This window comes from Chaetodon trifascialis, chromosome 4 (assembly GCF_039877785.1).
Source record: "Chaetodon trifascialis isolate fChaTrf1 chromosome 4, fChaTrf1.hap1, whole genome shotgun sequence".
Taxonomy (NCBI): domain Eukaryota; kingdom Metazoa; phylum Chordata; class Actinopteri; order Chaetodontiformes; family Chaetodontidae; genus Chaetodon; species Chaetodon trifascialis.
In genome coordinates, this window is record NC_092059.1 from 5,221,760 (window position 1) to 5,238,042 (window position 16,283).

The 16,283-nt window shown below is 43.0% G+C and overlaps 2 protein-coding genes across 3 annotated transcripts; one reads left to right on the forward strand and one right to left on the reverse strand.

The window, feature by feature from the left end:
* Positions 1-5,988: 5,988 nt before the first annotated feature.
* Positions 5,989-9,503, reverse strand: sgcb (sarcoglycan, beta (dystrophin-associated glycoprotein)). Its single transcript, XM_070961758.1, has 6 exons — positions 9,382-9,503; positions 8,466-8,675; positions 8,179-8,364; positions 7,887-8,078; positions 7,407-7,538; positions 5,989-7,235 (listed from the first exon to the last, which is right to left on the reverse strand). Exons 1-6 carry the CDS (start codon positions 9,394-9,396, stop codon positions 7,035-7,037), a joined length of 936 nt encoding a protein of 311 aa, XP_070817859.1. The 5' UTR covers positions 9,397-9,503; the 3' UTR covers positions 5,989-7,034.
* A 1,272-nt stretch (positions 9,504-10,775) lies between these two features.
* On the forward strand, positions 10,776-16,038 carry spata18 (spermatogenesis associated 18). Of its 2 annotated transcripts, none has more exons than XR_011602131.1 (12): positions 10,776-10,887; positions 11,780-11,885; positions 11,973-12,088; positions 12,226-12,344; positions 12,597-12,692; positions 12,791-12,925; positions 13,044-13,275; positions 13,418-13,576; positions 13,675-13,850; positions 14,121-14,244; positions 14,365-14,560; positions 14,653-16,038. XR_011602131.1 is itself a non-coding variant. In XM_070961158.1 (12 exons), the coding sequence occupies exons 1-12, from the start codon at positions 10,801-10,803 to the stop codon at positions 14,707-14,709; spliced, it is 1,476 nt and encodes a 491-aa protein (XP_070817259.1). In that variant the 5' UTR covers positions 10,776-10,800; the 3' UTR covers positions 14,710-14,837. The 2 variants fall into 2 exon arrangements, 1 of the variants encoding a protein (XP_070817259.1); XM_070961158.1 differs by having other exon boundaries at positions 14,365-14,433; positions 14,653-14,837.
* The last annotated feature ends 245 nt before the right edge of the window (positions 16,039-16,283 follow it).

The following is a 16,283-nucleotide window of genomic DNA, read 5'->3' on the forward strand; positions in this document are numbered from 1 at the left end:
GGAACCAGAGTGCTTTGGTCTCGCTGCACCCACTGCCACTGAAGGCAGTATAGGGTTTACACCATGGATCTGCAGTTGAAAAGTATCATCCTGATTAAGGAAAGCATTAGAGATCTCAGGTTTAGAGTGGTTCCTTTCTATATCCTCCTCCCTCTCTTGGTCTGAGTTCACAGTGTAGTCTGTGGGTTCATGCCCACTGGTACTTGAGCTAGAGCTGGACATATCATTCCCCTTCTGTTTATCTGAAGTGGTTGCCACAATCAATTTTGAATCCTTAAAAGAACCAAAAGTACTGCTGGACCTTGCAGATATGCTTCGAGCAGAATCACTAAATTCAAATTGTTCTTCATTTTCCTGCTGCAGATCAGGGTCTGTTATGTTGGTGTTCTTTGTATGTGGTGACCAGTCTGCAAAAGGCTCAGAAGAAAATCCAGGAATTTCCGTGCTCTCTATGTAATTTTGTGGCACCTCTGCCTGCTGAGCAGAATCCTCTGCCAACTGAGGAAACTTGGGTGTTCTGTGGTTTCTCTTAATCATTTGGTCTTTGTCATAAACCGAAGAGTCTGAGCTTGAAGACGAGCTTCTCCTCTTTTCCAGCTCAACAGGGTCTGGGATGTGCTCAGACTCTGTGTTGCGCTTGCCGCCTGTGATCCCTGACAGGTCTCTTCCAGCTTGCTGGTTTTCCTCTGAAGTAGTTGGTTGCATGCTGTTTTCACTTCCTGAATTTCCAGCTGTACGCGCAACCCTCTCAGTGGTACAATATTGTACATTGCCGTTTTTTCTATATGTGATTCTCCTTTCCCTGTGAGTGCCTATCTCATCTGGTTCATCTCCACTGGAGTAGCCCTCATTGTCATATTGTCTTTGTCCTGCAGTTGAGGCAGAGTTGGCTTCAGGGGAGCTTTTCTTCTTGGTGACCCTTCTCCAAAGAACATCTATACAAGGCCTTGCGAGGACTCCAAGGATAAAGGCTACCAGAAATGTGATGAAAACCGACAGACACACAGCCAGAACCAACTCAGACTCGGTAGCTGTCTGATTCCTTGGTTGGCCTATCCTATTTGGGGTGCCTTGTGGGATTATTTGTCTGCTGGTTCTGGTTAAACTTCTAGCTTTTCTTCCTGGGCCTCCTATTTTACTGATTTGGAGGTTAAAAACAGACAACACTTTGTTTTCCTCAGACATACACACATATAGTCCTGTGTCTCTCTCTGTGATGTCATTGATGACCAGACCAGCCTGAGGTTGTTGCACAGATGCTTGTCCATGGGGCATCCACCACACTGAATCTACAAAAAAAGATAACATTGACATGTATTTGAACCAACCTATATTGTAATATATGTATGAAGTCATTTTACACAATGTTACCTTGTGAAGAGCAAGACAGCAGTATCTCAGAGCCACTGTAAACTGTCACATCTTGGTGACTCTCTGGCCTGTTTTGAGTACTAAAACAGTTCAGGTCATCCTCCTCCAACTGCAGCAGGTCCCTGTCTGCGAGGACTGAGGGGGAAGCACACACCATACTCCAGGCCTGCAGGCCTCTGCTGCTGTCATAGGCCATCCGTCTTCTTAGGCTGCGCATACTGCAATCACAGTTCCACTTGTTCCCACCAAGCCTAACATCTGCCCCAATGTTGCGCAGGGAAAGGTACGTCAAAGGATGGAGACTGGTCAACATGTTGAAGCTCAGATCAAGGACCTTTGAGAGGGAAAAAATATGGACAGAAAGCAGATAACATGTAAACTAGTTGATTAAAGCTGTTGTATGTAACTTACATAAAAGTAATTTTTTGTCATATTTGCTAAAACTGTCCCTATGCCCAGACAGCAGCACATGAAACACGTAATCTGTGAAAAAACAGATCCATTGGTCCCACCTACTGCTCCTACTGCGATTTGCAAGAATCCACCAGGCCCGACACAAAACAACCAATCAGAGCCAGAGGAGCGTCTGAGGGAGTGTCTGACATCTGTCAATCACTACTCAGACACGCAGCGAACTGCCCCCCCTCCCTCCGTTCCTGCTGCCGGCTGCCGCTCAGTCAAACAGCTCTGTGAGCGGCTTCAGGAAGCTAGTGAAAGCTATGGCGGAGCAACAGCCACCTGCAAAGGAGAAACTGCCCATGCCGCCGCTACCAACAGCAGCATATACGGCTAAGACAACAAATAACCATTAAGCTAATATCGTGATTGTTACAGTAACACTCCGCAGTGCGTACAGTATGTTAGCGACTGTGATATAGCGGCTGGGCAGAGTTAGCTTGTTTCTGATGCTAAGGCTAACGTTACTGGTTGTCATTGCAGCTGCGTAGACACCACAGGGAGGGGGGGCTTGGAGGCAGCGCATGAGTGCAGCAGAGAGGGAGGGGGAGTGACATAGAACTTGTGTTGGTTCAAATTTTCAGGCTCAGTCTGCTCTCTTCTCCATCTTATATACTGCAGCTTTAAACAATTAAATATTCTCAAATTAAAAACTAAATTATCTTTTAAGTACACAATACTGCTGTGAAAATGACACAGAATGTGTGAGTTTATTGTTGCAATACTGAATATTCTGTGCATGTGTTCAATGAGTTACATTCAGAAATCAGTCTTACCCGGAGCTGGGCTAAATCCTGGAACATCTGTGGATGGAGACTGGTGATGAGGTTATGTTGTAGGTGTAGCTCCATTAGCTGCTGAAGGTGGCTAAGATCTCCTGGGCGTAGCGTTGAGATCCTATTGAAGGAGAGCTGCAGAACCTGTAATGACTCACTACCTTCCAGTCCTGGATTACAGAAAACAAGAACTGTAATTAGACCTCAATATTACCCACAATGGGGTAGCTCCTAAAGGGAATAAGGATTGTGCTGCATCTTGCAGGTTTTCAGTGTTAATAACAGAGGTCAGTCTGTCTCTTCTCGTCTCAGTTCTGCACTGTTTTACTTTCTTCACTGTAATTTGCAAGATGAAAAACTTATAGTATTTATAGTACTGCAGTGATTTCAATGCTGATATTAAATAATGTAAACTACATCTCTTTCTCTCAGGTGCTCCATATAACAGCTAGTATAAAATCAAATCGAAATCCCTTCACCAGAACATGAATCCACATTTTTCTGGCTTATTTTGACAGTGAAAACTCTTACAATATGACTAATTAGGGGCTAAGAATTTTCCTGTGGTGCTCATTCTCCCATGCTGTCTCCCCCTTTTCACTAGCCAGAGACAATCTCCCCGAGACTGCTGGGCTGAAGTAAGCCACTGTGGGTCTGTGCTTCATTAGAGAGGCACCGAGGGTTCTGTGAGCTGAATACCAAACAGGAAAGAAGTCTGTGACTGTCAACACAGCTCTTGCTAAGTAAATGGGCTGTCCACACATGCCTTTAAATGAACCACGGTGAATGCATTTCTTTGAAACACACATATGTTTGACCAAGCAGAAGGAATGCTATGAAATAACACGATGCATGGGAAAACGTAAAAGTTGTGCTGTGTGTTTACACCTTTCTTTGAGCCACTGGAATGTCAATAAAACACTGGCTGAAGGGTATACAGTGTGATTATCTTGGAAGGTTTAATCATTTCTGACTCGAGCAAAGTACCAAAGATAACGGATATCAATGAGAGAGTTTGTTTGGATGTGAGAAATGAAAGGACAGTAAAAGCAATGCACACAGCTCAGATTTATTCTACTTTATGGACAAATTAGTAGACCTCAGACTGCCTTTTTAGGCTGAATTTGGCAAACAGTATGGACCAACAAAGTGGACCTATCTGACGGGTCTGACTCATGGACATTTCTCAATGACATTCCACAGGGCAATTAAAGGTGTGCATCATGACTGTACAACTGTGCTCCACCTGTAATCACCCCCACCTCCACCCACACACACACATAAATGTTTTTAAAAATGGACATTCATCATCATCAAGTCGAAACATTTGGGAGCGTTATGGTGAAATGACGGATGACATAGAAAAACTAGTCACATTGCACTGATCACCTTCTTAATATACACATGCAGAGAAGATTTTCCAAGCATGTTGGATAGGATAGTTCAGTTCCATCAAGGATTCATTAAGTATGTGTGTCATTTTGTCTTTTTCCTGTTTATACCCGAGAGATACTGCGGTGTATGTATATCATAAACACACCCAGATAATAGTCAGTCATGTCACATTTAACCTTGAACATGTTGGGTGTGGTCTGTAAGTCATTACATGACACCAGGCAGTATACTTCTTGCTTGAGTAATCCCATTTTACATTACGTTATATTACAGTTCTGAGGGAAATATTAGACATTTTATTCCACTGCATCTGCTGAACAGTGATCAGAGTGAGATTTTATATACGAAACATATCAGTTTATAAAATGTGATTGTTGTTATAGCTCAAACTACCCATTTATAAAGTAATTAAATTAGCTGCACCATGACCAACTACAGTATTGAAGTGGTGCTGATGTAAACGCATCAATATTAATGATCCAATAATATAACTCTGTGAGGGAGCATTTTTTACCAACTCTGCTGTAGTTACTGAAGGTAAGTATCTTACGTGTAATGATGTATTTTTACACTGTGTTCTAGCAACTTTGACTTCAGTAAATGCTCTGATTAATTAGGGATGTCCAAGTTTAATCTGTCAATAACTCATCATAGATCAAAATGCATAAATAAAATGGGATTACTGAGTTTGGAAACAGACACTCGGCTTTCATGCACTGAGATGCAGATAACAGCAGCTGATATGGATGTCACTGTGATCATGTGAGGATACTTTAACACCAGAGTGTGCACCCTTGTAAGATGTCTATCTCAGCATGCAGCAGTGGCACTGATAGTGAAGTCTTTGTAATGCATTTATTTTCTTTATGCTGAGCTCACTGGAAGCAATGTGTTCTGTTCATGTGCTGTGACAGTATTTTATATATGGGCATATGACCAGATTACACTGACTCACCCTCTGGGAGTTGCTCTAGCTGATTCCTCTCAACAGATAACAGCTGCAGGGTGGGGGCCCAAGATACACATCCCCGTCTGCTCCAAGGTCTCAAGCGATGTAGATGTCTACCTCTGACATAACGGCCTACCAAGTTACTCTCTATGCAGAGAGACAAGCGTGTGATACTGTTGTTTCCCAGCCACACATTCCTGAGGTGATGATAGGGTCGGCCGAGTGCTACAGAGTCAAGGAGGTTATGAGACAAGTCTAGCTCAGTGACAGAGTCTGGGATGCTCTGCGGCACAGAGGAAAGGCCAGAGGAGGAACAGTTCAACAGGGGAGCTCTCTGACAGGCGCAGGGCTCTGGGCAGGCAGGCAGGGGAAAGGACCAAAGGAGGCCCGAGGAGACAAGGAGCAGCACGGCGGCCAAGAACGGCCCCTGTGTCGCTGTCATCACAACCTGGCCTGAGGGTGCAGATAGATCAGAGGCGACAGTTAGGCGATTCACTCAAAAAGAGAGAAAAATCCATTTTTAGTATCAGGATATTTGTACGCAACACAAACTGTCTTCACACAATCAAGACTAAAATCACTAAATCAAATCCTGCAAGACCAAATTCAAAACATGGATCATCACACAGTGTCAGTAAATTAAAATAAGTTGTAATGTACAACCAGTAGAATAAGTAAACATCTAACTCACCTGTGTGTCCACTCTTTGCCGAGCTGACAGGAAATCTTGTGACTGTCTTTCAGCGTATTAACCTCGTCTCCAGCAGCTCTGATCAAAGTCTGAGGAGTGTTTTGCTGCGTCGAGCTTAACATGCACCTACCCAAAGATGCTGTTCAGAGATTCATTCAATCATTGACATGTCGAGTTAATGTCTTACTGTCAGTGTTTTCCTCTTTATGTATGATAGATAACTGTGATCCTGAAAGTTTATGGCAAGGAGAACCATGCCCCAGCTGCACATTCTAATAGATAATAAAACGGCGCAGCACAGTATCGGTTTATGGTTTTAAATCACCATGTAAACACTTGAGACATTTAAGAAGTTTCACATAGCAACATGTTTCTTTATTGAAACAAACAGCAATGAAATGTTGGACAATGCTTCAAATAAGGCTGATTTCATTCAGCTGATCAAAAATACTCTCACAATTCATGATACTTTGTGACACTTCTCACATCAGCACTGTTACAAAACAGACAAGACAATCCAAAGCAAAACGCAAGTCAAATCTTTAATACCATATTGCACAAAATTCAAACCACTCGATATAGGCTTCAGTTCAAGCTACGGATGATTTCAACTTTCCAGACGTTCATGAACATTTCACGAGATCTGCATTCATCTGTAGCTTAATGTAGTGCACACGCTCTCCTTCTGTTTTTCAATATTATCGTTTTGCTGTAAAAAAGGTTCTGCAACAAAATTAGAATATTACATAAATATTATATTCTACATCATCCCTTGTAAATCCATTGGCACGTGCATGATAGACAGTCCATGATGTGCAGTAAGAGACCTACTCTGCTTTAGCATTGCTGGATGGCTTAAAATAGATCTTATGTGTTACACCCTCCAAATTTAATAATACACAAATCATTAAACTCATGTAGTGTTTCACGCTTGTCAGTGAATATAATAAAGAAAATATCAAACACAGCTGCCAGAAACAAAGAACAGCGAATAAAACGTTAGCAAACCCCTCTACAAGGTTTGTAAATTAGCAATACTGGACGGTAACGCAGAAAGTGAATACTGTACCTTTTAATTGCTATCGATGGGCAGTGCAAACCATAGTATAATGATAAATATTGGAGTGTTACGCACTGATATAGCATTGGCTTTTTAGGTAAAGTTGGCAAACCTGCAGAACAATAAAAATGCTTAAGCACTTCCAAGTTTTAATATCTTTGGCTACGTGGCATTGACCTGTAACACAATTCCTGTTTGGCAAACAATATGAGGAACAGCTTAACTGTAGAGGTATTATTACGTGCAATTAATGATGAATGGCCTAGACAATGCTCTACTGTACTGCAGTGGTGACAGATTGGAGGAAGGTGTAACAGCAGATTCCAGTCAAGTCTCCTAGTGAGCTTTTCTACAAGGGTTATCTGAAGTCTGGCAGCCCATGTTGGGATATTTCACCTGCACGCGGAACAGAGTCCCATCTGCACACATGCACAGTTTGTACCGCTCCAGACCTTCATCAAAGTACACATCTCCGGCAGAATTAGGGATGCGTGTAGCATTGAACATGACTGATCCGTTGAGGACGATGCTGTTCTCCTGCAAAGAGAAAATCCATCATCCGTCATCTGCAAGAGTCTGCAAAAACTTTACTGGAAAAGACAAACTTATGAAGGTACCTTTGTACCAAAGAGGGAAAACATGCCCTCCTCAACCCCAGTGTCACACACTGTCACGTTAACGGGACATGTTGCCGCATTTCATACTTACAGCCCTGAGCTCGATGCCCCCACCCATTTTGAACTCCACGGTCCGGCCCATGATGTTGACACCCTCGTTTCCGCGAATGATGGCCTTGCCGTCCCCTTTAATGTTCAGGTCAGAAGCTGCACTGCTGGTGATCTAAAATCAGAGACAAAACATGAGATCTATCAGCGCGATAAACAGCATATACAGAGGTCTGCAAAGTATTTAGACTCCACTATCGTTCCACATATATGTGTGTTCTAAATATATTTTTGCCATCACACACAGTTCACTGCGCAAACACCTGGACTGAATCTTCTTGGGTCAGCACCTGCTCCTAATCCTATCAATGCTTAATTTGTGCATTTGCAGAATTTCTACTTTACCATAATCGATCACTGTGTGTTGACAGCGTTTTGTGGACAGGTTGTGAAACACTAAGATAACATCATACATGGATTACTTTTGGTTACAGCTTTCAGACGTCTTTAGCGTCTTACACACCCTTTCTGTGGAAGCCTTTTTAACACTGAGGACTTTGACTCCTTTGGGCAAATGGAACTCATGGTTTTCAAAGTCTGTGCTGAAGAACGTGGTCTGTGTGCGAGGGTCCGTGAAGGATATGCCGACATCACTGACGACTGAGGTCTTATCCTTCTCTACACTCAGCTTAGTAGTGCCTTGCTGGAACACAACCTGGAAAAACATTAAGAAAAGAGAATAGTGTGAAAACTGTGCACACATGTGGTCATTTTTGGTGTTTTTAAACGCCCAGTATGGACCGTGTGTTTCTTACTGGATTATTGTTGCCGACAAGGACCAAGTCCTGATCCTTACGCCCCCCAACTGTGCTCTTGTGCAGCGGATGAACGATGCCCATGTCCGCCTTCTGTTTGAAGCGCAGCAGCCCAGACTCATGGAACTCCATACTGTCGCACCCATTGGGACCGATGCGGATCACTGTCCATATTACCAGAGTGATCTGAGGGACAGGAGAGACCGTGATTCATGGTTCATGCAACAAAACGTTTTGAAACTAAGAGGATCCATCAGATGGACAAGAACAAGGATTGTAGTACTCACAATGAGGTTGATTAAGGCGAGGAGGAAGAGGAGGACAACGATGCAAACAGCCATGTTTCCCTTGCGTCCCCTCAGCCCTGTCTTATGGAGCCGCTCTTCTTCTATGGGCACATAGCCCGCTTTGAAGTTACTGTTGTGTTCCTTGTTGATGTTACGTCTCTCTATGGCCTTCTCTCGCATGGACTTCTTCACAGGCCCATTGGAACTCTCCTGGAAGAAATACCACAAAGAATGAGTGAAATGACACAACTAAAATGAGAAAATCTTAGTGTCATAAGCTTATTACACACTCCATACGGACAGACCGGTTTTGCTCTTTTAAAATCAAACTTCCTACATCGATTGACATTCCCCTCAAAATCAGAGTCATTATACACATGTAACAAACTGTTTTCATGCTTCTCACTCAGATTAAAGCATGCCTCACTCTGTGCATGAAACGCTGCATTAATCTACATTTCCTGTCAACAGCCATATCAGACATCAGGTCTTAACTTCCCGGTGTGTCTTCGCTGGCGCAGCGTTGGAATGCCTCTCAGTTAAACGCCTGTCTGTCTGTGACCATAACTAAAAATAAACTCAACTCATTTTAACAATAAAACAGAAATAAACTCGACTGTCTCATTCCAATACAGCTTATATGCTCTTTATATTCGTAAAATTACGCTGCTGTCGACCAGCAGATCTGTTATAATGCAAGCATTTTTATTTCCACATAACGCTAGCAATAATAACGAAGCGAGGGCCGGTGGTTATTACACTGATATTATCGTAAGGGCGGACGACAAAGCCCGGAACATTCATATTTATTACGCTAAGGTTACTTAGCAATGCATATCATTGCCCTCTTAACAAACACTTGAGCAGAACACGAAGTAAAATGTGAGAATAACAACAAATATCGAAGATAACGGACCTGTTCAGACGCCATGTTGACCCTCCCTCTCCTGCTCGCCGAGCGACAGGGGACATACCACTTTTCACGAAGATGAAAAACTTAGGTTAAGTTGCAAGTTATTGACTGGAGGATGCTAACTCATGAATGAAAAAAGTCAAGTTAATACGAACGAGGGCAAACCGGGGGTATTTTTATTTGCAGTGAGCGAGCTCAAAAAATGGATGTTTCTATTATGCTAGAAAATGGTCCATTCCAAATTCAACCAGCCAATGACAGCCGGATCCTAAAATAGAAAAACACGTCCATTCATATTTTCCATAGGTTAACTTGTAAGCGGGCCATAAAGCTCAAGCTCTCCTTATTAATTAACAAAAACAACAATTATTAAGCAGTATTTGATCAAAAATAACAATGATTAAACAGGAATACTTTCACAAAGTGTAGTCAGGACATCTGACTCCTGACCTCATTAAAGCTCCGTGCTGCACAGCAAAATTATTTTTTTTTATTAGACATTAGTTTGCTCCGGCCAGTGATTCAGTTTTATGTCTAATTTATACGAAATTCTCACTGTTAAATACGGATATTAACAAATTAAGAGGAAATCTTGAGTCTGAGGCAAAGGTGTAAGGCTGATGCAGATCAGGACACTGTATGGATTGAAATGATAAAATACAATATAAAATATGAAATATATAATACCCAGTAACATTATTATTATTATTATTATTATTATTATTATTAGTAGTAGTAGTAGTAGTAGTAGTAGTAGGAGGAGGAGGAGGAGGAGGAGGAGGAGTAATAGTATCAGCATTATCATTCTTCTTGTTTTTTGTTGTTGTTATACTATATTAATTATTATTAGGTAAATGGGCATCGATATTGTATATTATACTACATAACTCCACAGAAGGGCTGCTGATTGCCTCTTATCACTAGCAGTCTGCTCCTTGGTCTTGGTTTTAGGCTGATATTCCTCACTTAGACCAGACCTACAAATCAGTTTTAAAAGTGCTTATGATCTGACGAACCCTCGCTGCTCATGTAAATCCACTTTGTGGGGATTATAATCGGATCTGAACTCGCTCGGGCGGAAACATCACCGTGTGTGTTACTGAGCGTCAGGGTTTCCTCTGCGGCTTTTGGTGTCGTTTGTCAGGATGACATTACGATCGAACTGACTCCACAGACTCCACAGCCACAGACGGAGCCCGTTCTTCACCCGCCTCCAGTTATTATTTAAAACACCGTGTGATTCTTTGGTCTCCTCACTTTGGTTGCCACAACTGAGGCGGTGCTTGGCATCTGTGCTGTAGGTGGAGAAAGCTGCCAGGACAGGAATTTTAACTGCGCTCACGGCTCTCCTCCTCCTCCTCCTCCTCCTCCTCCTCCTGCGGCGGCGTTTTAAACCCGTTACGCTCGGTGTTGTGGACGGACATGGCCGACTCTCTGAGGAGACTGACCAACACATCTTCCTTCAGCGTCTTGCAGGACAAGCTTGAGAGCTGGCACAAAGACTACCATGTAAGTTCATTAATAAGTGATGTCCGACCCAAATCTGACCAGAGCACTCCCAGGCGAGCTGTCTGTGGTTCCCTCGAGAAGCAGCCGTTAAAATATGTTTGTGTGTTATGCATTAATTATACATGTTATTTTAGTCAAGGCTTTGTGGATAATATTATAAACTGCTTTGTTTACGAAGGGCGACAGGTGTTTTTTTCACTATCTGCCCTAAAATTAAGATTACTAAATTAAATTTGACCCGTTATCATATCAGTTATGGATAACACAGTTGCAGCACGATGGTTTGCAGACTCATGAAACCGTTTGAAACATCACAGTAGAGGAATTCACTTCGTTTAGACGACATTGATTTCCCGGTAGAGTTTGGTTGCTATGGACGCCAGTCCCCATGGCTACGGTTGGACGATTCCAAAGATCTTTTACGTCACTGTTGAGATGGTTCACGTCACGTTACTTCCTGTATAAAACCCGCCGGGCGGCTACACCGGAACAGCGCTTTGCAGAGCGACCGGAAGCGACTTGAACTTCAAATATAGTGATTATTTGCAGGTTATATAGGCAGAAATACACACAGCAGTCATTGTGCGGCATTAAACATTTTGTTGTGTCGTGAAAAACTGGGCTAGCTACCTGCTGCTCCTCTTGGATAGTCCTCCGACTCTTCCTGTGGGCTATGAGAGGGAAATCTGCCCTCATCTGTCTGTTATAACAACTCTGTCTTTACATAAAAAAAAAAGTTTTTCTAACAATAATAATAACCAATTCCACAATAGCTTATAGAGATCATAACAGTAAAAGAGCAAGCCTATAAGGACGAGCCTGTAACGTTTTATGATTTCAAATGCTTTATGGGTTTTTAATGTAAAAACTTGACTACTAATTACTGTTCCAGGTTATTTCCTGTGACCAGAATCTAAATAGATGTTGTGAGCTGATTGAACTAACTGCCAAGATCCAGGGCCAACTGTTCGCCATCCTCAACCTCACAGCTGCTGAAGGTGAGTTTCACGTTGAGAGCATAGCACATTTTCATTTGCAAAGCATTAACCAGGTTGTAATCAGTCCTGAACTATTCAACGCGGCAGGCGGACACTATGCTGGAGTGGACACTCTCAAAATGCGGCTGCTGCCGTGGCTTGGAACCTGTTTCTCAATAGCGAGGCCCTCGGTCAGTGATGACACCAGTCTGCAGCTCATCCAGGTGCCATTACCTGTTACTAGGCTAAATAACAATCCACATTGCAAAATACATCAAAATGTACAACCAATTCCTCTCTTATGGCCACCTGGCATTGTGGTTACTGTATATCATTGGTACTGTGTTGTATCATTTGTCAGGATTCAGCAGAAAAGGACCGGAGAATCAGGGAGCTCTCTGCCTCCCATGATAGCAACATGCAGAGGATGGACACTGAGCTGTGCTCCACCCGTCTGCAGTTGGACTCCGTCAGATCAGAGTGAGTCTAGGAGATATAAGGCAGTAGAAGTGGAGCAATAGACTGCAGCCAGCAAGTTTACCACCTCTACTTGCATGACTCATGTTTAAATAATTGAAAAATTACATGGTATAGATACAAGTCCATGTACAAAGGGATGTATAGAAAAGCTGCTTATACATTTTATTTCCTTTTGCACCCTCCCAGGTGAACTGAAATGCTCTGAAATGCATGAAACATGCTATTAAATGTTCTTATTTTTTGTTGTAACAGATTGGCCGATGCTCAGAGGGAACTGGATGAGACAAAGAGCAAATCAGCAACCACTCTGCTGGCAACTGAAGATGAAATATTACAACTGAAAGCAGAGTGGGTGTTACCGTCAGCTACTGCCGTAATCTTCTGGCTTTAAAATGCAACATGTTGCGTGTGCTCCTCTGTTGATGTGAAGCGTGTCTGTGTTTCAGCCTGCGGTCCACACTTGAACAGGTGGAGATTTATAAGAGGAAGGTGGATGCTCTTGATGACTACGAGCGCCAGATTCGCTTGCTGAGAGATGAAGTGTCCTACCTGAGCACAGAGAAGGCCATGCTGCAGGAGAGGTACACCTGCACCCAGCACACACATGCAAATACTGAATACACACACAGAGACTCCACCACCACACAGAGCAATGCCTCAAATGGCAATTCCAGGTGTTCCTCTCTCCGCCTCCCTCAGGTTGGTGAGAAGTCGTTCTCCGAGCCCCTTGCCCAGGCTCAGTCGCTCTTCCAGCCCTTTGAGGAGCGAGTCGCCCACCAGAGCTCAGCTCACTAACTCCTCCCGCCACGCACGCCTGGTGTCACGCTTCAGTGACCTGTACGCTGTGGAGCGTCTGGAGGCCCAGACCCTGCTTAGACGCTACATCGCTGACTTAGAGATGGTCCAGAAAATCATCTTCATTGCTGTCGTGGTATGATTGTAGTTAGAGATGGGCAGATCAGAAGAGCATGTAGAGAAACTGAGTGCAAAATCTGCTTATTTGATCTGCCTAGTTGCTTTATTTAATCAGGGTTGTATATGATGATATATTTTTTCATGTTGTTGTGTCTCAGGAATCCTTCAAGACAGCAAAGCTGGCCTACCGTCAGTTCAAGCTACGTGTGAGAAAGACGTTGTCCCCGTCCCACTTCGGGCCAGAGAGTCTCGAGGATGCAGCTGTGGACTACATCGTCAGAAACCTGGACCTCTATGACGTTCAGGCCAGCGTCAATGTAGGACTGAATGCTTCTCTCATGTGTTCTCTGCGTCATTTCTGAACAAATGAATGTTTGATGCTGACAAGGGCCGACTGTGTGTATCATCCACGCAGGATGTGATCAATGCCATGAATGTGAACCCTCGGATCTCGTTCCCGCCAGAGGTGGACTTTGCCCTCATCAGTGCCTTGATCAGGGACACGTGCAGGGTGGCCTTCGCCATGCAGACGCTGGACCCCCCGCTCGACTTGGCCTTTGCCAGTGATGGAGAACTCTACGATGACAGCAAGTCAGTTCTTTGTGCAGTGATGTGTCTAAGTTCTTTATCAAGGCTGCATGAAGTTTGCTTTCACAGGAAATAGACGCCCATGAAAGGTTTCAGAGTAAATCTGTGGTGTTTATTTGGTCATTTTTATGCACTGTTAGCATCACCCTATGAACTACTGCCTGTATGGTTATTTGCTGTCTCTACCAGTAGATGTCACCCTCAACACATCACACTCACACATAAATGCTCACAGCCCTCCTTCACTGTTTAACCTCCCTCTCTGTCTGACAGGTACCGTCGCAGCTATGACTCCGAGTTCACCGCTCCTCTGGTGATGCACCATGTGTGGCCAGTCTTGCTGGAAGGAGATTCTGTGGTTGTGAAGGGCGAGGCTGTGACCAGAAGAGGCGCTCTGGTACTGACTGTATAATACTCCAAAAAAATAGCAGAATTCGTCAAAGTGTTGCCGTGTGTAAGAGCCTGAAGGCACATGGGAAAGCTCATGTGTTTACTGGTGATGTGTGTGTCCTTGCAGTGGAGTAGAAGCCGGAGCAGGAGTGTCAGCCCCATGCGCTCTCGTTCTCTCAGCCCAACTCGCAGTCTTGTAAGTCCTTATTTTATTTAACAGGGCAGCCAAACACACAGACATCTGGGGATCTGCTCAGCTACTCATAAACCTCAGATTCATTTTTTTTTCCACTTAACATGCATGCACACCCCCGGCCCAAAGGGTATGTACTGTCTAATCAGTTTATTTTGATTTGCTTTATTATAACTTTACTCAAAAGATATGAATGTAATCAGCGTCATTATCCCTTTTTAGGCATTTAACAGCAAAAGAAGCCTCTCTCCTGAACGTCTCACAGCCAGCCGCCTGTGAGCTCCGGCCGCTCTGTCAACACCTGTACGACATGTCAGTTAAATAAAGTCTGAGGTATTGTCACTTCTGGTTACTCTTGTGCTTCCACCAAATAAAGTAATGAAATCCTGAGATGCTGTCCCACCCAAAGGCTGCTCAGAGTTTACATTGATGGAAGGCAGCTTGACGGCACATTGACAGTAGCAGTAGTGACAGTAGGTTATAGATAAAGCAGCTGACTGAACAGCTGTCTTAGTTTACCGCGTTTACTCTGTGGCTTTTCATAGATAATACTAACAGTGTTTTAGTGATCATCAGAGACTTCAAAGTACACCCGACCTGCACAGTAGCCCTTTCTTAGTCTGGCAGCTATCTACAGGAAACACACTCAACCTTGACTCCTCTCTACTTTTTACCAAAAGTCAGCATCTATGGAGCAGACCTCTTTGGCCGTGTGGGACATGCAGTATGGTGCTAATGATCAGTGCTAACTTCAGCTCCTTCAGTACTTGAGCGACTGATATCGGTCAATGTGATTTTTAGTGTTAGTGGTTGCTGTGTGCTTTTTAAAACTTTTCTTATTTTGATTTTTTGGTGCTGTTGTTTTATATTCTGAAAATTACTTTTATAACCCTGATTCCAAAAAGATAAATAAAAACAGAATGCAGTCATTTCCGAACAAACTGTGTTTACTGACAACGGTTTTGAAGTGTTCCTGAGTCCATGCAGTAATCTCCTTCATCCAATCATGTGTTCACAAAGTGGTGAACCTCGCTCTGTCCTCTATGAACGACTGAGCCTTTCCAGGATGCCCCCCCTTTCATACCCAATCATGATGCTCTCACCTGTTACCAATCAACCTGTTTACCTGTGGAATGATCCAAACAGGTGTTTTTGGAGTGTTCCACATCTTTCCCGGTCTTTGAAACGTGTTGCCGCATCAGATTCAGAATAAGCAGATATTTACAAAAACCAATGAAGCTGATGAGATCAGACATTAAATGTACTGACTTTGTGCTGTTTTCAGTTGAGTTTATGTCAAAAAGGATCAGCAAATGATCACATTCTGTTTTATTTATGTTTTACACAGCGTCCCAACTTTTTGGGAATCTGGGGCTGTAGATCTGTAGATAAAGGTCGAGGTTTGAGAACAACCCTCAATGTGACAATTCTGTTTATTGTTTTTGTCATTTGCATATCACCACTTACATGATCACATCCAATACTACTGAACGCAATTTCCCCTCAAATGCTTGAATTTAAAAACTGACTCAGCACTGTATATGAATAAATTCTTTGACTGTGCCTTTCATGAGAGTGTTTTTAAAGAATAAATGACAAACCTTTAATTAAATTTTTGTTTTCAGTTTTTTGTTAATTGTGTCTATTTTTTATTGACTATAGGTGATTTTCTCAGCAGTGTAGCAAATTGTAGTTTAAAGATATATACTCATATGTATCCGGTGTTAGAATGCCATGGTAATGCAAATTGATCAATTAGAACTGAACAAGCATTCAGAGACAAATTTATAACAACCCTCCTTTTCATCACTTGTATTTTGGGCTCTCAAAGGATTCCACTGTAGTTATTTTCC

What these genes read in the sequence shown, in the direction of transcription:
- sgcb (XM_070961758.1), bottom strand. An exon ending in TCGCCTTAATCAACCTCATT is followed by an intron (nt 8,365 to 8,465) that starts GTGAGTACTACA and finishes CCTGTCCCTCAG; the next exon opens with ATCACTCTGGTAATATGGAC. An exon ending in GGGGCATCGAGCTCAGGGCT is followed by an intron (nt 7,236 to 7,406) that starts GTAAGTATGAAA and finishes TTCTCTTTGCAG; the next exon opens with GAGAACAGCATCGTCCTCAA.
- spata18 (XM_070961158.1), top strand. Translation starts at nt 10,801, where the DNA reads ATGGCCGACTCTCTGAGGAGACTGACCAACACATCTTCCTTCAGCGTC. An exon ending in GCTGGCACAAAGACTACCAT is followed by an intron (nt 10,888 to 11,779) that starts GTAAGTTCATTA and finishes TTACTGTTCCAG; the next exon opens with GTTATTTCCTGTGACCAGAA. An exon ending in CCAGTCTGCAGCTCATCCAG is followed by an intron (nt 12,089 to 12,225) that starts GTGCCATTACCT and finishes ATCATTTGTCAG; the next exon opens with GATTCAGCAGAAAAGGACCG.